General features: G+C 42.2%; 1 protein-coding gene and 1 pseudogene across 1 annotated transcript; both read right to left on the bottom strand.

Moving 5' to 3' along the window:
- Positions 1–1884: 1884 nt before the first annotated feature.
- Positions 1885–2025, bottom strand: LOC133757297 (U2 spliceosomal RNA; annotated as a pseudogene).
- A 9904-nt stretch (positions 2026–11929) lies between these two features.
- Positions 11930–25481, bottom strand: LOC133756803 (tripartite motif-containing protein 26-like). Its single transcript, XM_062187395.1, has 7 exons — positions 25041–25481; positions 22384–22479; positions 20179–20409; positions 17881–17903; positions 13937–14052; positions 13073–13105; positions 11930–12621 (listed from the first exon to the last, which is right to left on the bottom strand). The coding sequence occupies exons 1-7, from the start codon at positions 25479–25481 to the stop codon at positions 11930–11932; spliced, it is 1632 nt and encodes a 543-aa protein (XP_062043379.1).
- Between the last annotated feature and the right edge of the window lie 940 nt (positions 25482–26421).

Below are 26421 nucleotides of genomic sequence, written 5' to 3'. Positions count from 1 at the left end.
AACTGAAAAGTGATCCCTGTTAAATGTAAGAGTGGGAAAAAGAGAGGGAGGAGATGTACAATTGGGGACATGCTCAATTGGACTTGCCCCAAATGGTGGAGTTAGAAATGTGCCAGGGGATTCCAATACAATCCCACCAAGGTGGCATGTACCAATGCCATCTCACTAGTCCAAGTGATCAATCTCAGTTCACAATTGATGACTCTGATAGGTCTAAGAGTCAAAGGGATCACACAAACAAGACTAGTGTCTGCTAATACTAACTGATAGAATCAAAAACTTAGAGAATTATCCAACATGGGAAGCGGGATACACAGCATACTCATAGAATGGCAGATGTCCTAAATAGCTCTCTGGCCTCAGAATCAGCCCTTAAGGCATTCAGATCTGGCTCAAGATCCCATGAGAGTACTGTAGGCATGGAAAGCCAAGACACCCTGGGAAAAAAAAAAAAGACCTAAATGAAAGATCTCTGTGAGTGAGATCCCAGTGGAAAGAACGGAGCCATCTAAGAAGGAGGTACCTTTCTCTGAAGGGAGGAGAGAACTTCCACTTTGACTATGACCCTATCGGAATAAGATCAAAGTCGCAAACACTAAAGGCTTCCATAGCCTTGGCAACTCATGACTAGAGCCTAGGGAGATTACTGACGCCATAAACAAGAGTGTCAAATTGTTAAGTCAACAACAGGAGTTACTGTGTACTTACATCTCATGTGGGATCTGTCCTTAATGTGTTGTCTAATGTGAAGTGATGCTATAACTAGTACTAAAACTGTATTTTTACACTTTGTGTTTCTGTGTGGGTGCAAACTGATGAAATCTTTACTTAGTATATACTGAATTGATCTTCTGTATATAAAGATAATTGAAAATGAAAAAAATCCCTGGTGTTAAATTGGAAATTGCATAGAAAATTAATTAACTTTTAAAAAATATCATGTAGGATCTCTGTCTTTAATGTGCTGTACACTGTTATTTAATGCTATAACTAGTACTCCAACAGTATTTTTCTATTTTTCACTTTGTGTTGCTATGTGGGGGCAAACTGTTGAAATCTTTGCTTAATATATACAGAACTGATCTTCTGTATATAAAGAGAATTGAAAATGAATCTTGATGTGAATGGAAGGGGAGAGGGAGAGGGAAAGGGGAGGGTTGCGGGTGGGAGGGAAGTTATGGGAGGGGAAAGCCATTGTAATCCATAACCTGTACTTTCGAAATTTATATTCATTAAATAAAAGTTTAAAAAAAAAAGAAAATAATAGTGTGGTGCCACAATGGGATCTTCTTCTGCTGCAGTGATCTAGATATCTAACTTTAAACTAATTCCATGTTCTGTTGATTACTATAGTTTAATAGTAAGTTTTGGAATAAAATCCTTCCAATTTTGTTATAGTTTTTTCAAAATTAGCTATTCTACATCTTATGTTTTTCTCTAAAAATTGAAAAATCAACATGTGGCGAGGCCAAGGCAACTTGAGCTGGCTGACAAGGTCACAGCAGAAGGTTGTCTCAGCAGGGCAAGAGAATGTCGGCTGAGGTCCTCTTGGTGGTTTTAGGTTTGCTGGGAACTACACACTGCATAAGAAAGCTGGAACTTCTAGGTGGTCCTGCTAATGATTGCTGTATTTCTAATTTTAGGGAAGAACGCTTAGTCTCATAATCCCTAAAATGTCCATTGCTTTGTAGAATTTTAACCAAATCAAATGCTAGTATGGGAGAAGGGGTTAATGCTTTATGCAAAGTTGAGCTGTTTGTGGAAAAGAATTAAAAGGCAACAGGCTCCCTGGTAAATACTTCCCACTAGAATAAAAAATAAATGTTATTAAAGCTTTAATTCAATATGTGCTACAAATGCAGCAATGGTTAAGATGTCAAAACTATGGAGTACATCTAATTGAACCTTTAGATAATTGCAATAAAAAAATTGAAGAGTTACAGAAAGAACTGAAAAAGATGGGATACATTAAACTGATAAGAACAGATACTACACTTGATCTTAGCCAGAAGGCCGAGAAGCGGGATACATTTAAAAAAGGGCCTGCTTTGGAATTGGGCCTTTTAGTAAAGATTAGATTAGTAAGGTAATACTCTAGCTTCTGTAACCAATTTCTACATAGCTCGGCAGCACTCCAGGTCTTGGGTTGTGTGGGCAGCCCGTTTTCTTGCACCTGTCTGTCATAGTAACCCATGCTCTGAATATGCCCTTGAAAATCAAAGAAATTCTCACTAGATGAAAATGGACAGCATACTTATTGTAGAAAGAAAGGATCATTATGTGACTTATGATATAAAGTCTGGCGCTCGAGAGCCAGAGCCATGCCATCAGCATGCCTCTTCCCAGCTTTACCCTGCCTGTGGCCTGTACCACTTAAAAGCTGTCATTTCAGTCCACTCTGGCTCTCACAGAGACCTTGTCAATGAACTGGATGAATGACAGGCCTGTCTCCACATGGCACGCGGGCACACACTCTGTAGTTTCTGTATGCATCAAGCCTAACTAATGGCCAGTTATAACCTAAGGGCCAGGTCCCCTCTGCCTTCCAGGGGCCTCTAGAATGGACTCACAGTACAGGTTGTGATGGGAAGGCATATTTTCTTTTCTTTTGGAAATGGCCCTTGAGAAGTGACCAGGCACCTGAAAGACCATGAGAGTTTTGAAGGCACCTGGACTCTGCTAGTCCTAGGAGACTCTTCCTTTCAAATAAGTAAATAAATCTTTTTAAATTTTGCTAATATTCAATGTGCCTTCATGGTTAAGAAAAAGGTTTTTTCAAACTAATGGAAATAAATTCCTTTAAAGTGATACAGCCTGACTTTATGCTTGAATACATTGGTTAAATACAAAATAATGTATGTGTTTTCCATTGGAATATACTGTATTAGGCCTGTTAAAAAATTGAGAACATTTAAAATAAGTTTACAAACAATCCAAAATCACTTGATTTGCTTCATTTATAAGGAGACCAGTGGCTTTGCTAGCTATTTGTCACAGATGTAGCCTCGTTGGTCTAGATTATTCTTGGATGAAAATGGTGTCATATGACACTAGATAGGGTACTGTGGTTCTTGTACCTGAGCGGACCCTGAGGCTGGGGAAACCCTTGAGGGGTCATTCATGGAAGGGCAAGGGGTGTGAACTCAGGGCAATGACAGAGCGCACTAGGCTGCCCAGCCCAGCAGTACCTGCAGGTGCTACTCGACAGTGTGCCTAGAGTTTAGCCATGGATTCCATCGGGAGGCCTGAATGCAGTTCAGCACTTAGCACCTAATCCAGACGGTGCCCCTGGGGGTGGGGAAGGCTCCCTGCCAGCCCAGAAGCAAGGGGGCTCAGTGTCATTCGCAGTGGTCCAGATTTTATTTATTTATTTGACAAGTAGAGTTACAGACAGTGAGAGGGAAAGATAGAAAGGTCTTCCTTCCATTGGTTCACTCCCCAAATGGCCGCAGTGGCTGGAGCTGTGCCGATCTGAAGCCAGGAGCCAGGAGCCAGGAGCCATGTGGGTGCAGGGCCCAAGGACTTGGGCCATCCTCCACTGCCTTCCTGGGCCACAGCAGAGAGCTGGACTGGAAGAGGAGCAGCTGGGACAGAACTGGTGCCCCAACCGGGACTAGAACCCGGGGTGCTGGTGCCACAGATGGAGGATTAGCCTAGTGAGCCATGGCGCCAGCCAGCCCTTAAGGCATTTGTATCTGGCTAAAAAGCCCACAAGAGTTTCTAAGGCATGGAAAGCCAAGACACTGTGGCAAAAAGAAAAAAAAAATGACCTAAATGAAAGATCTCTGAGTGACATCCCTGTGGAAAGAATGGGCCATCAAAGAAGGAGGTACCTTTCTCTGAAGGGAGGAGAGAACTTCCACTTTGACTATGGCCTTGTCTAAATAAGATTGGAGTTTGTGAACTCAAGAGGCTTCATAGCCGTGGCGGCTCATGACAAGAGCCTCTGGTGATCACTGACATCATGTAGAAGAGTATCAATTGTTAAATCAACAACAGGAGTCACTGTGCACCTGCTCCCCATGTAGGATCTCTGTCCTTAATATGTTGTACTATGTGAATTAATGGTAAAACTAGTAATCAAACAGTACTTTATACTTTGTGTGTCGTGTGGGTGCAAACTGTTGAAATCTTTACTTAGTATATACTAAGTTGATCCTCTGTATATAAAGATAATTGAAAATGAATCTTGATGAAGAATGGGATGGGAGAGGGAGTAGGAGATTGGATGGCTGTGGGTAGGAGGGAGGTTATGGGGGGAAAGCCGCTATAATTCAAAAGTTGTACTTTGGAAATTTATATTTATTAAATAAAAGTTAAAAAAACAACAACATTGCAAGGGTTACAACTTCCTCTTTTACAACCTGAATCAAACATGAACTTAAACAGAAGGCACTGAGCCATTCAACAAGTATTTTTGGAAGCCACGCCCATTTGCTACTTGTCCCTCATTCCTGCTGCCTTACCTCAGGTGCTCTTTGTAAGACCCAGCTGCTGTGGGCTGCGGAAAGCTGGCTATGTGGAGAAGGTGCTTCCAGCTGACATTCAAGCCTGGATCCGCTGGCGTCAATGAATTAGGAGAGGGCTGAGCTGTTATTTTTTATGGTCATGTTCTATATTAGTATTTGCACTCAAATAGAGAGAGCTCGATTGAACCTGCACTGGGCGGTTCTTTTCGTTTGTAAATTTAGCTTTTAATTGAAAACATTAAATAAAATTGATCAATGTAGGGGTGATTTTCATCTTAATAATATCGAGTTTTTCAATCCATACACATGGTATGGCCCTCTGTTCTTTATGTCTTGTTATTTATTTTTGCACTATTTTGTAGTTTTGAGGGTAGATTTGTATCTTTTTAATTAAATTTGTTTCTAAGTATTTTTTTTTTACTTCTAAGTAAGGTTTTTCACAGATTTATAGGAAGTTGTAAAAAGGTACAGAAGATTCTGTTACCAGGTGCTTATTAATAAATTTGGAATATTAATAAGCCTTGTGGGTTCTTGCCATGAATTCAGAGAATAATTCTGAATACTGACTCAAATAAATGAGGAAGCATGATACATTTTAAAGCTTTTTATTCAGTGAGAGAAATGCATAGGAGAGTGAGGGCATTGGTCTAACCTAAGGGAGAAGGGAAAGTCTGGAGAAAGCAGGCCAAAAGCCATATGCAGCAGGCGTTTTGAGCAGCTTGTCACGGGCAGCAGAGCAGAGGCAGAGAGCGATTTGGGGCACTCCTAGCCTTTTATATGCTTTTCAAAGGGGAGTGGTTACATGGTCTGGTGGGCAGCTGGGCTCCCCAGTGTGCTCAGGTAGGGGCATGAGATCACACAGGGGCCTGGTGAAGGCGTGGTCTTCCAGCTTACAGAATTAATATGCTTTGTTTAATCTGCCTGCCTATATCAGTTCCATTTAGTCTTTGCCCAATTTTCTCTAATTTTTAGCATGTGAAATAACCATTGAATATTTGTTATAACTAAGAAATGATCACTTTTATAACTGAATAAACTGAATAGTTTATTTGTATTTTACTAGTTTTTCTACCAATAACTCTTTTCTATACCAGGATCAAATCCAGGATACTACATTGCATTTAGCTGAAAAATTGTTGATGTTATTGTTAAATGGAGGTTTTGGAAATACTTCCCAATTGCTTGTTGTTAGTACATAAAAATAAAATTGATTTTAGTGTATTAACCATATTAATCCTGTGGCCCTGCTAAGTTGATTTGTTAATCCTAGTACCTTTTGGGAGTGCTGAAAGATTTTTAATATACATTATCAAGGCTGGCACCGTGGCTCAATAGGCTAATCCTCTGCTTTGTGGCGCCGGCACACGGGATTCTAGTCCTGGTCAGGGCGCCGGATTCTGTCCTGGTTGCCCCTCTTCCAGGCCAGCTCTCTGCTGTGGCCTGGGAGTGCAGTGGAGGATGGCCCAAGTGCTTGGGCCCTGCACCCCATGGGAGACCAGGAGAAGCACCTGGCTCCTGCCATCGGATCAGTGCGGTGCGCCGGCTGCAGTATGTCTGCCGCGGCAGCCATTGGAGGGTGAACCAATGGCAAAGGAAGACCTTTCTCTCTGTCTCTCTCTCTCACTGTCCACTCTGCCTGTCAAAAAAAAAAAATATATATATATAATATATACATATATATATACATTATCATGCTTTCTGCACGGAAGGGCAGATTTATTTCTTTGTCTATTTAGAAGTTTTAATTTCATGTTTGTACTTTTTGCATTGGTTAGGGCATCCAGGACAAGACTGATTAAATGGTGAGATCAGACATCTGCTTTGTTGCTGATTCTAGGAAGCAAGCTTTGAGCCTTTGATCACTGAGTGGATGTCTGTAGCCAGGCTGAAAAGTTCCTTGCTATTTCTAGTTTGCTAGAAATTTCATCATGAAATGATGTTGAATTTGGACAGGTGTTTTTCTGCATCCATTGTAATGAACGTATAGTTTTTGTCTTTCATTCTAATACTTTGGTGAATTGTGTGTTTTACAAATGTTTAACCAAACTTGCTTTCCTATGATAACAATAAAACTGATGTGCAGAGATGTATGTTTGTTGCTATGAATTTTAAAATTTGATTTCCTGATAGTTTGTGTCTGTGTTGCTGAGGGATACTTGTCCATTTCCTCCCAGTGATGTTTTTCTTTGGTTAGTTTTGGATCAGGATGATGGTTCTCTGGTGTGCCTTTCCCCCCTGTAGTTCTGAACCTAGCACATGTTCCTACTCCTTCTCCAAGGTTACAGGTATTTTTAATTCTCACTACATTGTTCCTCATCCCTGGAACAAAGCATTGTGGCCACCTCACCAAGAGGCACTCCTTGTTCACATGCAGTCTCATGGGAAAAACAGACACAAGTGTCCTCACAGCTCTTCAGTGTTTTTGTTAACCATCACCTGATTCCAGGTTACCTATCCTGTTATTGCATTAATGGGGCTGTAAAGATTATGGGGCCTATAACTTTCCTTTACCAAAATACCTAGAAGAGTTAATATTTCATCACTCAATACATCACCAAGTTAAAAAGAACTAAACCCATATCAACATGGACAGATATCAGAGAAAAGCAAGTTAGAGAATTGTGTGTGTATCCAAAATTGTGAATTTTGGAATATGTGAACAACACATATTGAATATGAGAAGGAAGTCATGGAATGGAGGAAGCGCAAGACCTTGAGCTGGAAAAGGAAAAAAAATCAACTCATTTAATGCCATGTAGAAAAAAAATCAAAGGAGACATCTATATATGAAATCCATAGAAGACCAGGAAAGACATAATTTTTAGAATGCAATGAAATTTATCAAATCAAAATAAAATACTCCCTGCACTCAGACACAGAAAGAGGATGCACTTGCTGAATCTGTCAGGTGAATGTGTGTTTTTCTCTTTTTTGCTTGTGGGATAGGCAAGGAGAGAGGAGAGCTGGAAGGTGAGGAAAATCAGCTCCCTATACCTGCTGAGGTGCCATCCTCCTTCCAGCCATGTTTGTACTTCCCTGCTGTTCTGGGGAAATGATTTACAACAGCAGTCTTTCTGCTAAAATTGGATCCCCTTGCCTCGTGAGCAAGGAGGCTGGGCTGAAGTCCCAGACCATCATTTAACTGTGCTCCAAATTTGACTTAAGTTTTATGGGTTCCTTATAAATGAAGCAAATCAAGTGATTTTGGATTGTTTGTAAATTTATTTTAAATGTTCTCAATTTTTTAACAGGCTTAATACAGTATATTCCAAAGGAAAACACATACATTATTTTGTATTTAACCCATGTATTTATATTCAAGCATAAAGTCAGGCTGTATCACTTTAAAGAAATTTATTTCCATTAGTTTGAAAAAACCTTTTTCTTAACCATGAAGGCACATTGAATATTAGCAAAATTTAAAAAGATTTATTTACTTATTTGAAAGGAAGAGTAACAGAGACATCTTCCATCATTCCCCAATAGCTATAACAACTAGGATTAGTCCAGACCAGAGCCAGGAGCCAGGAGCCAGGAGCCAGGAATTCTGTCTGGCTCTCCCATATGGGTAGCAGGGACCCAAGTACTTGAACCATCATCTGCTGCTTCCCAGGCACATTAGTAGGGAGCTGGATTGGAAGCCGAAGGACTCAAGTAAGCACTCTGGTGTTGGGATATAGGTGTCCCAAGCAGATTGGGCCACAATGCCCTCCCTGTTGCTTTTGTTTTCTATACCTATTGAAGTAAAATTCTTCCTATATCTTTTAGGGTGATGAATTACATTAATTGATATCTGATGAATGAAGTGATAGCTGTGTGATTTTTTATACTTAAGTATATTGCAAAATTCCATATGCTGATATTTTTCTTAGGGATTTGCTCGTAAAATTTTCCAGGTAATTTCCTCTTGTATTGTGCTTCACAGGTTTTGTTATCAAGGTTATGAGCTGGGGAACACTAACTCTTTCTATGTTTCTGGAGGAATTGGTAGATGATTGGAACTGTTTCTTTTAACAAATTTTTATTTTAAATTTTAAAGTAGATTTTAACAGATTGAATGTGATTTGTAGATACAATTCTTTTTAATTTTTTTTTTATTTATTTGAGAGAGTTACAGATGGTGAGAGGGAGAGACAGAGAGAAGGGTCTTCCATCCATTGGTTCACTCACCAGGTGGCCGCAATGGCCGGAGCTGCGCCGATCCAAAGCCAGGAGCCAGGTGCTTCTTCCTGGTATCCCATGTGAGTGCAGGGGCCCAAGGGCTTAGGCCATCTTCTACTGCTTTCCCAGGCCACAGCAGAGAGCTGGATTGGAAGAAGAGCAGCCGGGACTAGAACCGGCGCCCATATGGGATGCTGGTGCTGCAGGTAGAGGATTAACCTACTGTACCATGGCACTGGCCCCTGTAGATACAATTCTAAGAACATAATGATATTCCCTTTCTCCTTCTTTCCCACCCTCCTTTTTTCTAGTTTTTGAGATAACATTTTACATTTATATTACAGTAAAAAGGCTTAATAATTCACCAAATAAGAAATTTAACAAGTAAAAAGCAAAAAACCCTAGTTCCATGGGATACAGACAATGGCTATAAACAATAATTGAATGGAAAAATGAAAATTTCACCCAAATACAATAAATTTTAAAGGAACCACAGATCATGAAAACTATGTTAGTATAATATTGTTAATCATTGGTTTGACAAAAGTATAAAACAAAGTTTTTTTTAAAAAAATGCTTTATTTATTTATTTGCCTGATAGAGTTATAGACAGTGAGAGGGAGTTGTGTCTATTTTGCTGCAAATGGTAGAATTTCAAAAGGTTTATTTATTTGAGAGGTAGAGTTACAGAGAGAGGGAGAGACAAAGAGAAAAGTCTTCCATCTGCTGGTTCATTCCCCAAATAGCCACAATGGATGGAGCTGGGTCAGTCTGAAGCCAGGAGCCAGGAGCTTCTTCCAGGACTCCCATGTGGGTGCAGGGGCCCAAGCACTTGAGACATCTGCTGCTGCTTTCCTAGGCAATAGCAGAGAGCTGGACCGGAAGAAGAGCAGCTGAGACACCAACCTGTGCCCATATGGGATGCCAATGCCACAGGCAGAGGCTTAACCTATTACATACACCACAGTGCTAGCCCCTCATTCTTTTTTATAGTTGAATAATATTACATCATGTATATATACCATGTTTTCTTTATGCATTCATCTGATAATGGACACCTTGGTTGATTCCAAATTTTGGCTACTGTGAACAGTGCTTCTATAAACATGGTGGTGCTGGTATCTCTGATTCACTCTGTTAAAGACTGTTGGATCATATGGCAAGTCTATTTCTAGTTTTTAAGGAAACCTCCACACTGTTTTCCACAGCGGCTGCACTAATTTACATTCCCACCAAGAGGGTACAAGTGTGGAAATATTTCTTGTTTTGCAAAGCTTTCTCAAAAAATCTCCTGGGCACAGGAGAGATTAAGGTTTCCACTGATACATTCTTTGTTAAAGAAAAACAGGGAAGTAGAAACATCACATTGAGCAGAAAGTTGAAAGGTACAATTTATTGCCTACAGGGTAAACAATGGTCTGATGTTAAGGTCTTACATAAACTTAGGTAGTAACCAAATGTTTGGCCAGAGTCCAAGTATGTGGAAGAACAACTAGTCGCAGGAGTTTTGGAGACATATATATGCGTAGAATTCTTGCAACAGGCCTAGAATGTGGAGATACGTGCATCTAAGGGAAATGTTCAGCAAAAGAACATTGAAGAGGAGACTCATATTGAGTCTGTACTTGTTGGTCATCCTATTTCTCAGCTTCTCCAATTTTTGATCAGTGGAGTAACAAAAGATTCTAAACAAGAACAGTCTCACCACTGTCTTGCTAAATTCTGGCCTTGTTTTTTTGCAACTCATTATTTTCTTTCACATTTCTCTCTCTCTCTCTCTCTCTCTCTCTCTCTCTCTCTCTCTCTCTCTCTCTTCCTTTCTTTCTTTCCCTCCCTCCCTCCCTCCCTCCCTCCCTCCCTCCCTCCCTTCCTTCTTTTTTAAAGATTTATTTTATCTACTTAAAAGAGTTACAGAGAGAGGCAAAGACAGAGAGAGGGAGCAAAAGGTCTTCCATCCGCTGGTTCACTTCCCAAATGGCAGCAATGTCTGGGGCTGGGACAGGCTGAACTCAGAGGCCAGAATCTTCTTCTGGTATCCCATGTGGATTCAGGGGCCCAAACACTTGGGCCATTTTCTGTTGTCTTCCTAGACACATTAGTAGGGAGCTGGATCGAAAGTGAAGCAGTCGGGTCTCAAACCAGTGCCCATATGGGATGCTGGCGCTGCAGGCTGCGACTTTACCTGCTATGCCACAGAGCTGGTTGCTCTCATTTCTTTCTAACCAAACTCATTGGGACATCTGAATCCTTAACCCATAAAATCTGTTCCTTGGATCCTATTTGTTACTAAATATGCACTGCTAAACACATAAAATATACTAGTTAAAACTGTTGGCTATTTGTTATGTGAAAAATGTGGTTGTAAATGGCCTTGACCTTGCAATATCAAGCATTTGAGCATAAGCAATGGCAGTGGACTTCTACTTACTCTTACTGATGGATATAGATACAGGCTACAGAGATTTTGTATTGTTTGGTCTGATTTTTAAAAAAAAAAATTCCTATACAGGTAAATTATCAGAGCAGATTTCTCCATGCTATGGTTTGATTATGTCCCCCCAAAGTTCATGCATTGAAAATGAATCCTCTGATTCATATGTTAGTGATATTAGGAGGTGGGGCCTTTTGGAGGTAATTACCCATGATGCCATTAATGGTCCTACAATTAGAGGAAGAGAGGAGTGGGCATCTGGTTTAGCAGTTAAGACCCTACTTAGGATGCCTACATCCTATAATTGGGGTACCTGGGTTTGAGTTCCAGTTTCCTGTTTAATGCATACCTTGAGAAGTAGCAGGTGATGGCTTAAGTCTCCTGGCTTCAGCCTGAGCCAGGCTCTGCTGTTGTAAGCATTTTGGGGAGTGAACCAGCTGATGAGAGATCTCAGTCTCAGATGTTGTAGTCAATTCCTATTAGTGGCAGGGGTTGCAAACCTATGACACAGGTATTCCTCATCATTTGTCTCAGTGGCAAAGACAAAGACAAAGACTAAATCAAAGGCAACAAGAAAAAGATTAATAATGGCATGTACTTTAATAAATATTTTAATGAAATTACAACCTTTCCACTATAGATAAAGCAAATCAAGTATTATCATTCCCATTTTAGAGACAAAAGCAGAGAGGACAAGAGACTCCTGACTCTACCACACTGCTCTGGTCAGCTAAGGGAATCTGGAAACCCATCAGGACAATCTAGCCAAAGTAAAAAGTTAAGAATGATGTAGAAGAATAGGGACAAATGAAAGAGAGAGAGAGAAAAATGAAAAAGTAAAGATAGGCTGTGCCCCTCATGTCGCTTCTCAGGGTCTCAGTGTAAGTCTGGATCTCACGCAATTAAGCCACAGGAAAGGAAAAATTCTCCCAGTGAAGGAAGATGAGAATTCGTAGATGAACTCTTGAGTTCTAGCATTGGTAAAGGTTACCTTCCCTCCATCATAATCCAAAGCAACTCCAATCATTCTTGGACAGTAGGACAGAATCTGGAAGGGATCAGAGCCAGTGCATACACAGACTCCAGCTGAAGACAGCTGCAGAGTCCAGAATCCCTCCTCAGGGGTGAAGTTGAGAAATCCTCTTCTTACCACTGACTCTCTTGCCACCCCTACTACGCAGAATTTGGGCCATAGTCCATTTTCCTGAGACCATTCCTCCTCCAACTCTTCATTCTCATTTCTATATCCAGGAGAACCATATTCATCAGCGATGCCTAAGAATCCACTAAAATAGCTACTGCCAAACACACCTCTGGCTCCACCCCTGTACCGCATTGCTTCTTCTTCCTCCTCTGCTCCCCACCAGATTCTGTTCACTTTGACTTCCCAGTATACTTTGCCCCATGTGAAGCCATTGCTGCCCAGCACACCAGGCTCAGGATCAAATCGCTGACCGTGTTGGTATTTGTTCATCCATAAGCCAGTGAATATCATACTCTTCCCATTTGGAGACACTGAGAGGTAGCCATTGGCTGTCTGAGAATTCAGGATGATTCTCACTGTAAGGACAGGGGATAAAAACGTGGCATCATAAAATATACCAAAGGATATTTTATCCATGTGCTCTGGGGCCTTTCTGACAATGCTGACACACCCTTTGGGGACCAAGACAAAGAATGCCTTAGACCTTGTGCTCATACTACTGTTAGCTCCCATATCTAGAAAATGGACAGAATGTGGGAAGACAATTCAAGGGCACAGGCAGCTTGATGATACCTATGAAGAGAAAGAGGGAAGGACTGGAGTCATTCTATTTGGGGAAAGCACCCCAAAAGTTCCTGGGTTTGAAAACTCAGGGATCAGTTAACAACAGATAGGCACTACACAGGCCTTCCTGGTTAGAGAGATGATCCAGGTAAAGGAGCTTCACAAAGAAAAGGAAATTTCAGGTGAGAAATTTCTCTTTAGGGCAAAACAAAACAGTGTAAGCCCCCCTCCCCCAATACTTACTTGTTTTATATTCCAGATCCCTCATCAACTTTCCTAGAGTGAATGGAGAAAAAGACAGTAAACAGTTCTGACACTACATGTTTCTAGGTCAAGTTCTCTTACTGTTGACTAACACAGTTTTAAAAGATGACAGGGCACCCATAGAAGTGCAAATGAAACAGAGAAATCAGTGCAGGAGACACCCAGAGCTGACCAGCTGAAAGTGAGTCATTCAGGTTCCGTACCAATGACAGCCAAGTGGATCATACGGTATTATCTTTTGTGACTGGTTTATTTCACTTAGTAAAATGCTCTCAAGGTTTATCTGTGGTGGAGCACATCTGAATTTCTTTCCCTTTTTAGGTGGAATAACATTCCACTGTATGTGTATGCCACATTTGCTTTTATCCATTCCTCTACAAGGGGACATTTGCACCTCTATTGCACTAACACTGCTAGAAACATGGATGTTCAAACGTCTCCTCAAGATCCTGCTTTCAGCTCTGGGATATATACTCAGAAGTGTGATTAACAGATCATATAATAATTCTATTTTTAATTATTTTGAGGAACTGCCATGCTGTTTTCCTTAACCTCCCAATATTTTTATTTCTACTATTACTTATAAATTATCTTATTTTTAAACCAACTCTGGGGCCTATTTACTTATAATTCTACCTTAGTCTTAGCAACATTTTTAGACTGCTGTGTGGAAGGATTCTCTGGTTTAGACTTAGATTCCCTTCCCAATGTTTCTGCCCGGTATGAGTGACCTTGCACAAGAGCAAGAAATTCTGACAAGTTAAGGTCAGAACCAACATCAAAGGAAATATCAAAATGAAAGATTTCTAGGCTCAGAACATCTTCCTTCATCCATTCCTTTACCATGGAATCCTCTGAGTCCTTTCTCTAAAGAAGCAAGTTTATCTGAAAATTCTTCTGCTCGTTTTTTGATTGCAGGACTGATAGGCTTTTCAATCCAGAACTTCTTCCGAGGATACCTAGAGAAAGTAGAGTCACAGTGGGAAGTACCAAAAGACAGACCTATATTCCCACTGGCACTACCTACACAGGTGCCTTACAAATACAACCAACAACAGGCCTGGGGGCGGAGGGTGAAAGCTACATTTCCAAATGTCAGCTCCAACATCAAAGTATAAGTAGACAGCTCTGAAGAAAGGGCCATCTACACCCCAAATATGTCATTTATATATGACGTTTAAAGCAAAAGGTCAGGGCTGATGCTGTGGCATTATGGGTTAAGCCACTGCCTGTAGTGCTGGAATCCCATATGAGCGCCAGTTCATGTCCTGGATGCTCCATTTCTGATTCAGCTCCCTGCTAATGTACCTGGGAAAGAAGGGGAGGATGGCCCAAGTTCTTGGTCCCCTGCCACCCACGTGGGAGACCCACAAGAAGCTCTTGGCTCCAGATCAGCCCAGCTCTAGCCATTGTGGCCATTAGGGGAGTGAACCAGCAGATGGAAGTTTCTCTCTCTCTCTCTCACTCTCTCTCTCTCTCTCTGCCTCTACCTCTCTGTAACTCTGCCTTTCAAATAAATAAGTTAATCTTAAAAAAAAAAGCAAAAGTTCAATTTTTTTGGCCTTAGAATATCTTTGAAACATGCTAGTAATGTCACAGTTTCTAAAGAAATTATTTGAAGATATATATTAAATAAATGGTAATTAAGATAAAGCTTTGAATTTAAAATTTTAAAAGAATATTTCAAGTTAAAAAGATAAAAATGGGAAGAGATAAGTAAGCTAACTACAGAATGAAAGAAATTTGAGGTGTTGATCTATCAGATGGAATTAAAGGAAGAAAAATATTACAACAATAAAGGGTATTTTATGTTACTTAAAGTATTATAATCTATAATTAAGATATAACTCTCCTTAAAACTCATGCAGAGGAGAAAAAAAGCATCAAAATATAAAAAGCAAACACTATAATAAGAAAAATATTTCAATAAGAGGCCTCTCTTAGCCGAGGTTATATTAAAAAGTTAAAAAAATAAGTATCACAATGAAGCATTTAAATAACAAATTACAAAGGAAAACATCATGGAGATAGATCTTATTCGAAGAAAACAGTGAATGTACCTTATTTTCAAGAATTTGGAACAATCACAAAAATTTACAACATAGAAATCTACAAAAAAGTCTAGAAGAAAGCAACAGCTTTTTCTAATTACAAGATTAAAAAACTAATGAAACAAAACATCTACTAACAAACAACATCAATGACAAATAACATTCTTAAATCTTATGTTAAAGAGCAAATCAAATTTAAAAGTTCAAAATACCTAGAAAACAATAAAAATAAACAATATGTATTTTGTAATACTAGATATTATGGTATACAGCAAAGGCAGAGCATACAGCTAAAAACCAACAATCCATTAAAAATAGAAAAAAAAATGGGGGCAGCATTGTGGTGCAGTGAGCCTAAGTTACCACCTACAATTCCAGCATCCCATATCAGAGACTGAGCCTTGGCTGCTCCACTTCCAATCTAGCTTCCTGCTTGTGCCTGGGAAGGCAGTGGATGATGGCCTAAGTAGTTGGGTCCCTGTCGCCATGGGGGAGACCTGGATGGAGCTCCAGGATCCTGGCTTCAGCCCGTACCAGCCCTGGTCATTGTGGTCATTTGGGGAGTGAATCAGCTGATAGAAGATCTCACTTGGGGCTGACACTGTGGCACAACAGGTTAAAGTTGCTGCCTGCAGCACCTGCGTCCCATATGGGCGCCAGTTCAAGTCTCAGCTGCTCCACTTCTGATCCAGCTCCCTGCTATGGCCTGGGAAAGCAGTAGAAGATGGCCCAGCTCCTTGGGTCCCTGTACCCACGTGGGAGACCCGGAAGAAGCTCCTGGATCCTGGCTTCCAATCAGCTCAGCTCTGGCTGTTGCAGTCATTTGGAGAGTGAACCGGTGGTTGGAAGACCTCTCTCTATCTGGCTCTACCTCTCTCTGTAACTCTGTCTTTCAAATAAATAAATCTTTTTAAAAAATAAAGATCTTGCTCTGTCTTTCCTCTCTCTGTAACTCTGCCTTTCAAATAGATAAATATTTTTTTAAAAGGAAGAAAGTAGAAGAAATAAAAGTAGAAATGCACAAAATAAGAGGTTTTAAATGTACATATATAAAAAGTAAAATGAATACATTTAAACATAAAATTTTGGCTGTGCAAATAATTTAAAAAATATGGTGATTTTCTAGGAGATATAAATACTAAATATTCCAATTAAATAAAAACTGTCAGAATGCATTTATTCAAAGTGTAGAAAGATTGAGAATTAAAGGATAGAAAAAGAAATACTATGCAAACTAATCAAAAGAAAGCTGGGGTAACTTTATTAGTATCAGACAAAATATGTCAAGGCAAGAAGTATTACCTAGTGTGTTTGAGCCTCATTTCTTATGTGATTACTCATCTGTAACATGTGTGTCTAGTCCCCCCAGCCAGGATCTGGTAACCTAGCTCATTACTTCCTTTATACCCAATGTCTGTTTCACAGACTAAATGCTCACTAAATGCTGAGTCCTGGCTGTCTTTGGAGATGAGTGGTGTACAATCAAAATGCTTGACTTTTTAATCTGTCTAAAGCTTCTGTGTACCATATGGATGTGATCTTGAAAACTGTCGGTGTTAAGTGTTTAACATACGTATCCTCAGACCCACTATCAGAGACATCATTGATCCTATGACCTACACAAGTGTCTTCTTTCGGCGAACAGTCAGAGCACAGGAAATCATCACTGTTGAGCATGGAGGGCAATCTGATAATGAAATGTGCTGTGTGGGGGAAGCTGTGACCAGGAGTAGCAGCTGGGAACCATGTGGGAAAGACAAGAATGAAAAGAAATTGGGTTTTAGAATTCTAAATTTTCTCTAATACTCTTCTTTTTTAAATTTTTTTTTTCATTTTTGACAGGCAGAGTGGACAGTGAGAGAGAAAGACAGAGAGAAAGGTCTTCCTTTTGCCTTTGGTTCACCCTCCAATGGCCGCCACAGCCAGTGCGCTGCGGCGGGCGCACCGTGCTGATCCGAAGGCAGGAGCCAGGTGCTTCTCCTGGTCTCCCATGGGGTGCAGGGCCCAAGCAATTGGGCCATCCTCCACTGCACTCCCGGGCCACAGCAGAGAGCTGGCCTGGAAGAGGGGCAACCGGGACAGAATCCGGCACCCTGACCGTGACTAGAACCCCGTGTGCTGGCACCGCAAGGTGGAGGATTAGCCTGTTGAGCCACGGCGCCGACCCTCTAATACTATTCTATAATCTCCCATTTCATTTATTTCTTAGCTCATGAATAATCTTTCTGTAACTCCCTTCCCCATTTCATGGACTACCTTTCAACTTACCCTAGTAGGAGTCTCTCTTACCTTGAAATAACCCACTTTTGGGGCCAGCACCATGGTGCAATGTGTTAACGCCCTGGCCTGAAGTGCCGGCATCCTATATGAGCGCCAGTTCTAGTCCTGGCTGCTCCACTTCCAATCCAGCTCTCTGCTATGGCCTGGGAAAGCAGTAGAAGATGTCCCAAGCCCTTGGGCCCCTGCACCCGCCTGGGAGACCCAGAAGAAGCTCCTGGCTTTGGATCGGCTCAGCTCCAGCCATTGCGGCCAACTGGGGAGTGAACCATCAGATGGAAGACCTCTCTCTCTCTCTCTCCCTCTCCCTCTCCTCTGTGTATCTGACTTTCAAATAGAAAAATAAATCTTAAAAAAAGCCACTTTCTATTCCTTATCAAATTTAAATAACAAGAAAGAGAAGAGAAAGAGACATCATAAGTAGTTTTAAAAAAACCACAAAAATGAAGAAGCATTTACCTGCTTAATATGTCACTTGGATCCTGAAAGGAAGAGGACAAACACTGTCACAGAAATAAGGTGCTCAGGAGCCATCGCCATCCCTGGCACACTCAGGAGCCATCGCCATCCCTGGGCACACTCAGGAGCCATCGCCATCCCTGGGCACACTCAGGAGCCATCGCCATCCCTGGGCACACTCAGGAGCCATCGTCATCCCTGGGCACACTCAGGAGCCATCGTCATCCCTGGGCACACTCAGGAGCCATCGCCATCCCTGGGCACACTCAGGAGCCATCGCTATCCCTGGGCACACTCAGGAGCCATCGTCATCCCTGGCATGCTCAGGAGCCATCGCCATCCCTGGGCACACTCAGGAGTCATTGTCATCCCTGGGCACACTCAGGAGCCATCGTCATCCCTGGGCACACTCAGGAGCCATCGCCATCCCTGGGCACGCTCAGGAGCCATCGCTATCCCTGGGCATGCTCAGGAGCCATCGCCATCCCTGGGCACGCTCAGGAGCCATCGCCATCCCTGGGCATGCTCAGGACCATCGTCATCCCTGGCATGCTCAGGAGCCATCGCCATCCCTGGGCACGCTCAGGAGTCATCGTCATCCCTGGGCACACTCAGGAGCCATCGTCATCCCTGGGCACACTCAGGAGCCATCGCCATTGCTGGGCACACTCAGGAGCCATCGCCATCCCTGGGCATGCTCAGGAGCCATCGCCATCCCTGGGCACGCTCAGGAGCCATCGCCATCCCTGGGCACGCTCAGGACCAGCGTCATCCCTGGCATGCTCAGGAGCCATCGCCATCCCTGGGCACGCTCAGGAGCCATCGTCATCCCTGGGCACACTCAGGAGCCATCGCCATCCCTGGCACACTCAGGAGCCATCGCCATCCCTGGGCATGCTCAGGAGTCATCGTCATCCCTGGGCACACTCAGGAGCCATCGTCATCCCTGGGCACACTCAGGAGCCATCGTCATCCCTGGGCACGCTCAGGAGCCATCGTCATCCCTGGGCACACTCAGGAGCCATCGCCATCCCTGGGCATGCTCAGGAGCCATCGCCATCCCTGGGCACGCTCAGGAGCCATCGTCATCCCTGGGCACGCTCAGGAGCCATCGTCATCCCTGGGTGTGCTCAGGAGCCATCACCATCCCTGGGCACACTCAGGAGCCATCACCATCCCTGGGCACACTCAGGAGCCATCACCATCCCTGGGCACGCTCAGGAGTCATCGTCATCCCTGGGCACACTCAGGAGCCATCGCCATCCCTGGGTGTGCTCAGGAGCCATCGCCATCCCTGGGCATGCTCAGGAGCCATCGTCATCCCTGGGCACACTCAGGAGCCATCACCATCCCTGGGTGTGCTCAGGAGCCATCGCCATCCCTGGCACACTCGGGAGCCATCGCCATCCCTGGGCACACTCAGGAGCCATCACCATCCCTGGGTGTGCTCAGCACGAAGGGGTGATCAACAGCACTGCCGAGTGCATTATTCTGATGGGCCTGAACCTTCTCTACTCTCCCCTGTGGTACCAGCTTGCAGGGACACATGCTTCTCCCTCTTTTCCTCCTTTGAGTTCTAGACTCTCCAGGAAACCTTTCCTGATCCACACACAGACAATAATCCACTAAGAACCTCTGTCTATTAAGACTGAAATCTCATCTGCCTTGGAAGGTCTCTGTTGACCCCATCTTAGCTATCTCAACTTCCTTTTAACTTGTCCCTCATTTAAACTCCCTCACCAGAAAGGTAGTTCTCTTCACTTTACTTATATGTCCCTTTCCTATATTTCCTTCACCTTCCTGTCCTTAGCTTCCTAAGCAACTACATTCACCTGCCCACATGCACCAAGTTTATTATCACATTCATTTACCTAATTCTAACCAATCTACTTCCCTCCCCCACCAAGTATAATGTTAAACTCTTCTTTTCTGTTAATCCAAATCTATATATTTTCTTCAGGGCCAACAGCAAGAGCTTATTCTTATATGAAGACTTCCTTGACAAAATTCTAGCTTTTCCCAGAATTCCTGTGGCCTCCAGTCAGGTCACAAGATTTAGCACTCAATTATTTGTGTATGTCTTGCTACTTCACTGTATGGTCTGCGTATTACAGTCCCCTGCCAATGGCAATGTAAGGCTTTAAACCTATTGGTGGACTGAAGAACTTATTAAAGCACTCAACAAATGAGAATAAAACATTGGCTGTCTTGACTCCTGGTCCAAATCTCTTGCTAAGGAAGAGGGAACACTGCGGATTGGAGCAAAAGGATTCAGATAGAGTTTGGCTGGTCCCTCACCTGCAAAAGTTCAAGTGCTGGCTGCCGAGCCTTCTTCTCTAAGTCTGCGATCAGAGCCACGAGCCGGACCACCTCCTCGGAGCCCTTGGTGACGTGGCTATTCCTCCCTTCCGTGAGCTCCTGTTCCAGCCCCACCAGCCACTCCAAAAGGTACTGCTCCCTTTCTCTCAAGAATTGATGGCCCTGTTCAAACAGGGATGCAATGTCTTGCTTCTGGTTCTGGAATTTTGTCTACAGTAAATGCAGGAAGAGAAAAAGATGATTTCTTCTGAAAGGCTAGGAGACACCAGACATTTGTGACATACTCGGGGATAAGTTCTGAATAAGAAGTCCATCCATTCACTAGCCATCAGGGAAATACAAATCAAAATCACAATGAGGTTTCACCTCACCTTAGAATGGCTTAGATACAGAAATAAACTAACAACAGATGCTGGCGAGGATGTGGGGAAAAAGGCACACTAATCCACTACTGGTGGGAATGCAAACTGGTAAAGCCATTATGGAAGACAATTTGGAGATTCCTCAGAAACCTGAATATAGCCCTACCACATGACCCAGCCATCCCACTCTTTGGAATTCACCCAAAGGAAATTAAATTGGCAAACAAAAAAGCAGTCTGCACCTTAATGTTTATTGCAGCTCAATTCACAATAGCTAAGACATGGAATCAACCTAAATGCCCATCAACGGAAGACTGGATAAAAAATTATGGGTTAGGTACTCTATAGAATACTATACAGCAATTAAAAAAAAGAAAGAAAGAAATCTGATCATTTGCAACAAAATGGAGCAATCTGGAAAACATCATGCTGAGTGAAATAAGCCAGTCCCAAAGGGATAAATATCATATGTTCTCCCTGATCAGTGACAACTTAATGAACACCTAAAAGGAAACCTGTAGAAGTGAAACAGACACTATGAGAAACAATGACTTGATCAGCCCTTGTCCTGACTTGAGGAACAACTTACTACTTTATTCCTTTTAGTATTTTTTTTTTTAGTTCTACTTAATACCATTGGTTGAACTCTTTAATTAACACACAATTATTCTTAGGTGTTTAAATTTAAGTGAAAAGTGATCCCTGTTATAAATAAGAGTAGGAATAAGAGAAGGAGGAGATGTACAGTTTGGCACATGCTCACTCGGACTTACCCCAATGGTAGAGCTAGAAATATGCCAGGGGATTCCAAATCAATCCCATCAAGGTGGCATGTACCAATGCCATCTTACTAGTCAAAGTGATCAGTTTCAGTTCATAACTGATCATGATGATAGGATTAACTCTCAAAGGGATCACATAAACAAGACCATTGTCTGCTAATACTAACTGATAGAATTAAAAAGGAGAGAATGATACAACGTGGGAAGTGGGATACACAGCAGACTCATAGAATGGCAGATGTCCTAAACAACATTCTGGCCTCAGAATCAGCCCTTAAGGCATTCAGATCTGGCTAAAAAGCCCATGAGAGTTTCTCAGGCGTGGAAAGCCAAGACACTGTGGCAAAAAGAAAAAAAAATGACCTAAATGAAAGATCTCTGTGAGTGAGATCCCCGCGGAAAGAATGGGCCATCAAAGAAGGAGGTACCTTTCTCTGAAGGGAGGAGAGAACTTCCACTTTGACTATGGCCTTGTCTAAATAAGGTTTTAGTTTGTGAACTCAAGAGGCTTCCATAGCCTTGGCAGCTCATGACAAGAGCCTCGGGTGATCACTGATGTCATAAATAAAAGTATCAATTGTTAAATCAACAACAGGAGTCACTGTGCACTTATTCCCCATGTAGGACCTCTGTCCTTAATGTGTTGTACTATGAGAATTAATGGTAAAACTAGTCTTCAAACAGTTCTTTATACTTTGTGTGTCTGTGTGGGAGCAAACTGTTGAAATCTTTACTTAGTATATACTAAGTTGATCTTCTATATATAAAGATAATTGAAAATGAATCTTGATGAAGAATGGGATGGGAGAGGGAATAGGAGGTGGGCTGGTTTTGGATTTGGAGGGCGGGTACGGAGGGGAAGAACCGCTATAATCCAAAAGCTGTACTTAAGAAATTTATATTTATTAAATAAAAGTTTTTTAAAAAAAGAAGTCCATTCATTTCCTTCCCCCTCAACCTAGACATACACACACACACACACACACACACCCCTACCCCATTCACACGTACACAGGGCGTTCACTCAAGCCTTTTCTTACCAGCAAAGCCTGAATTTCATCCTCTCCTGTGGACTGAAAATTCTGAATTCTATCTCTGTCTCCCTTCAGAACCTTCAGATGATTTAGAATTTTACCCTATGGAGGCAAACATGAAGAATCTCAGTATTAAGATGAAAATGGCCTCAATTAAGAAAGGGCACACGGAGTGATTCCATAATGAAATCAGACGGTGTTTGACCTTCCAGTGTGTAGTAAGAGTCACAATTTCCACTCTAATGAACGATGAAGAAACAAAATGAGAACTATGTTGGCTTACAGCAGCTGTCTAGAAGTGAGATAAAATAATCTACTATCATTACACAACCACTAAGAATTACATTATAGTTTTTAAGAGGGTACCTCAAAAAATCTGTGGAAAATAGAAATAAGTTTAGGAGCCAGCACTGTGGCATAGCAGGTTAAGCTGCTGCCTGCAGCGTCAGCATCCCATATGAGTGCCAGTTCCAGTCCTGGCTGCTCCACTTCCAATCCAGCTCTCTGCTATGGCCTGGGAAAGCAGTGGAAGATGGCCCAAGTCCTTGGGCCCCTACACCCTCCTGGGAGACCCGGAGGAAGCTCCTAGTTCCTGGCTTCGGATCACTATAGCTGTGGCTCTTGCGGCCAATTGGGGAGTGAACCAGCGGATGGAAGATCTCTCTATCTCTCCTTCTCTCTCTGTGTAACTCTGACTTTCAAATAAATAAACAAATCTTTCAAAACAAACAAGTTTATTTTAATGCAAAAATTCTTTGTAATCCATATATAGGATTTTTAAAAAAAGATTTATTTATTTATTTGAAAGAGTTACACAGAGAGAGAAGGAGAGGCAGAGAAAGAGAGAGAGAGTGAGTGAGAGAGAGAGAGAGAGAGAGGTCTTCCATCCACTGGTTCACTCCCCAAATGGCCACAACAGCTGGAGCTGGGCCAATCCGAAGCCAGGAGCCAGGAGCTTCTTCCAGACCTCCCATGCAGGTGCAGGGGCCCAAGCACTTGGGCCATCTTCCTACTGCTTTCCCAGGCCATAGCAGAGAACTGGATCAGAAGTGGAGGAGCCGGGACTAGAACCAGCGTCCATATGGGATGCCAGCACTGCAGGTGGCAGCTTAACCTGCTATACCACAGTGCCAGCCCCTCCATGATCTTTTGGAATTATCCTTGTAAAAACTGAGAGATACCAGTAATACTAGTATTCTCTGTTGCTGATTTAGATTTGATCTGGCAATGGGACTACCATAAGCTTATATGGAAACAAATCAGTTTTATTATCAAATTCAGAGTGGCACTTTACCAAGAACCTTCCATACTACATCTGATCTTAGCCAAAAGGCAGAGAAACAATCCCATACCATTACCTCAGCCTTTTTGTTTATTTTTTTTAAAAAAATATTTATTTATTTGAAAGTCATAGTTACACAGAGAGAGAAGGAGAGGCAGAGAGAAAGAGAGGTCTTCCATCCGTTGGTTCACTCCCCAGTTGGCCGCAATGACCGGAACTGTGCCGATCTGAAGCCAGAAGCCTGGAGCTTCCTCTGGGTCTTCCCACTTGGGTGCAGGGGCCCAAGGACTTGGGCCATCTTCCACTGCTTTCCCAGGCCATAGCAGAGAGCTGGATTGGAAGTGGAGCAGCTAGGACTCGAACTGGCACTCATATGGGATGCTGGCACTGCAGGCGGCAGCTTTACCCATTACACAACAGCAGCGTCCCCTGTAATGTTTATTATTAAAGAATAAAAACAGAACAAGTGTGGGTATGGATGCAGACAGGGAACCCAGATGCACAGCTGGTAGGAATGTAAACTGATAGTCATTATAAAAACAGAATAAAGTTTCCTCAAAAAATTAAAAACATAACTACCGTATGATCCAGAAATCCCACTTCTGGGTATTTGGTTTTTTTTTTATTATTATTATTTCTGGGTATTTATCCAGAGTGAAATCAGTATCTCAAAGAATGTCTGCATTCCATGTTCAATGCAGCGTTATTCACAATAGCAAACATGTGACAACAATCTAAAGGTCCAGCAATGGGTAAATGGATAAATAAACGTGGTATATACATACAATGGAGTATTACCCATCCTTTAAAAAGAAGGGAATCCTGCCATTTGCGGCCATGTGGATGGACCTAGAAGACACAATGCTTAGTGAAGTATTGTATCTTAGTATCATATTGTATGATCTGACTTGTATGTGGGTCTAAAATAGTCCATGTAAGCAGAGAGTAGAATGGTCGTTGCCTGGGACTCCTGGGGAGAGGGGCTAGGGCAGTGACATAGTGAACAAAGTTTCAGTTATGCAAGGGAGATTCTGCAGATCTTCTGTGCAACATACAGCTAACAATTCTGTATCATATATTTAAGATTTGTAAAAAGGGTGGCTCTTAAGTGTTGTTACCATACACATACACAAAGACATCATAATGAAGGGAGTGAGAAGAAACTCTGGAAAATGATGGGTATGTGTATGGCTTTGATGGTGGTGATGGTTTCACAGGTATATACTAACCCCAAACTCAATGATTTGTATACATTAAATATATACAGCTTTTTATATGTCAATTATACCTCAAAAAGTGGCTTTAAAAGTTGGACCTTATCCTGAAGGTTGAGAACTTTTTTGGCTACCAGGACAGAGCTGAGGTCCCACGGGATTCTCACCCGATAAGGCTGTGCAGCCTTCTCCAAGAGAACGGCAGCGTGGTGCCGGTGCTCCCGGGACTCCCGACACATCACACACAGGATCTGCTGGTCGTCCTTGCAGTAGTAGTGCAGCTTCTCCAGATGTCGCCCACACAGCTTCGCTGCCTTCTGCTCAGGCGGTCTTTCCTCTCTGGGCTGTCTCTCCTCATCTACCTTCATCCTCCAGATGTTCTCCACCAAGCTGGCCATCTGCCACACATGGCGCATGTTCTCCTTCTTAAAAGCTGTCTTGCAAAGAGAACAGTTTAACGGCTGCCTAGAAGATTCACAGACCTTAATGATGCAGTGGTAGCAAAAGACATGACCACAGTCAATGGTCACTGGGTCTCTCAAGAAGCCAAGACAGATGGAGCACAGCACCTCGTCCTCCAGGTTTCTCAGCGGGGAGGCAGCAGCCATGCCCACTGCGCTCAGGTCCGCACACAGTGCCCTTTCAAATGAGGAATCGCTTTCTGAGAAGACATGAAGAGAAACAGGAAGTTGTGAGTTTAATAAACATCAGTATGAACCTGTGAGAAAAGAGTTTTCATGTTCAGACTGTTCCTAACTTTTCCTGAAAACCCAAGTTCCTTCCAGGACACTAATCAGAAGAGGTTCCAGCCTGCAGGATGAAATGGTGTTCCTATCAAGCAGCTGGTTCTGCTAGAAGCATTTCCAAGTGAAATCACAGCTCAGAGTGAGTTCATAGATGTAATGAAGTGGCAGTATTCCAGGTTATGAGAAAGTAAATTCACAATATAGCCCAAAGGATATATCTCTAAGCTCCTAATCCACTCAATACAAAATATGTGTTATAGTAGAAAATAAGAATTACAAAATTTATGGCTGTATCCTAAACTTCATCTGAGAATACAAGAATTAGATATCAGAAACCAGTAGGATCAGTCACAGGTGTATTATTCACACACTGAGAAATCTTATCATCATAGTTTAAATTATTTTTAAACATGTTTGAAACACTTCAGTAAGCAATGTACCCACATCTCAGTCTATTATGCACACACATATATATGCTGAAATACAATTTTAAAAATAAATAGTATTTACTCTTTATTTGTAATATGTTCTGATTTTTAAATTATAGTCCACTTTAAAAATGTTAGAACTAAAAAACTGACGTTATTATACAGGTATTGCAACCTACACTTTGAAAAACACTGGTTTAAATCACTACAACTATGTCACTAGCCCTGATTTCTCCCTACAGATGCAAACTCTAGGGAGATGCAAAGACCAGTTGCATTACTCCTTGAATGTATTACCTGTATCTTAAATTTACACATCCATGTATACTATCACCTTCATCCCTGCCATTCCTCAGGAATGGGTACCAACAACC

The sequence above is a fragment of the Lepus europaeus genome, chromosome 3 (genome assembly GCF_033115175.1).
Source record: "Lepus europaeus isolate LE1 chromosome 3, mLepTim1.pri, whole genome shotgun sequence".
NCBI lineage: Eukaryota > Metazoa > Chordata > Mammalia > Lagomorpha > Leporidae > Lepus > Lepus europaeus.
This window is presented reverse-complemented; position numbering and strand designations above follow the sequence as displayed.

Bases quoted from the DNA above. Each gene is read 5' to 3' on its own strand.
- LOC133756803 (XM_062187395.1), bottom strand. From the start codon at position 25,481: ATGGCTGCTGCCTCCCCGCTGAGAAACCTGGAGGACGAGGTGCTGTGC. The intron at 20,410-22,383 runs GTAAGAAAAGGC...CATTTACTGTAG, and splicing joins ATGAAATTCAGGCTTTGCTG to ACAAAATTCCAGAACCAGAA. The intron at 13,106-13,936 runs GTAAAGGAATGG...CATTCACTCTAG, and splicing joins AGGACTCAGAGGATTCCATG to GAAAGTTGATGAGGGATCTG.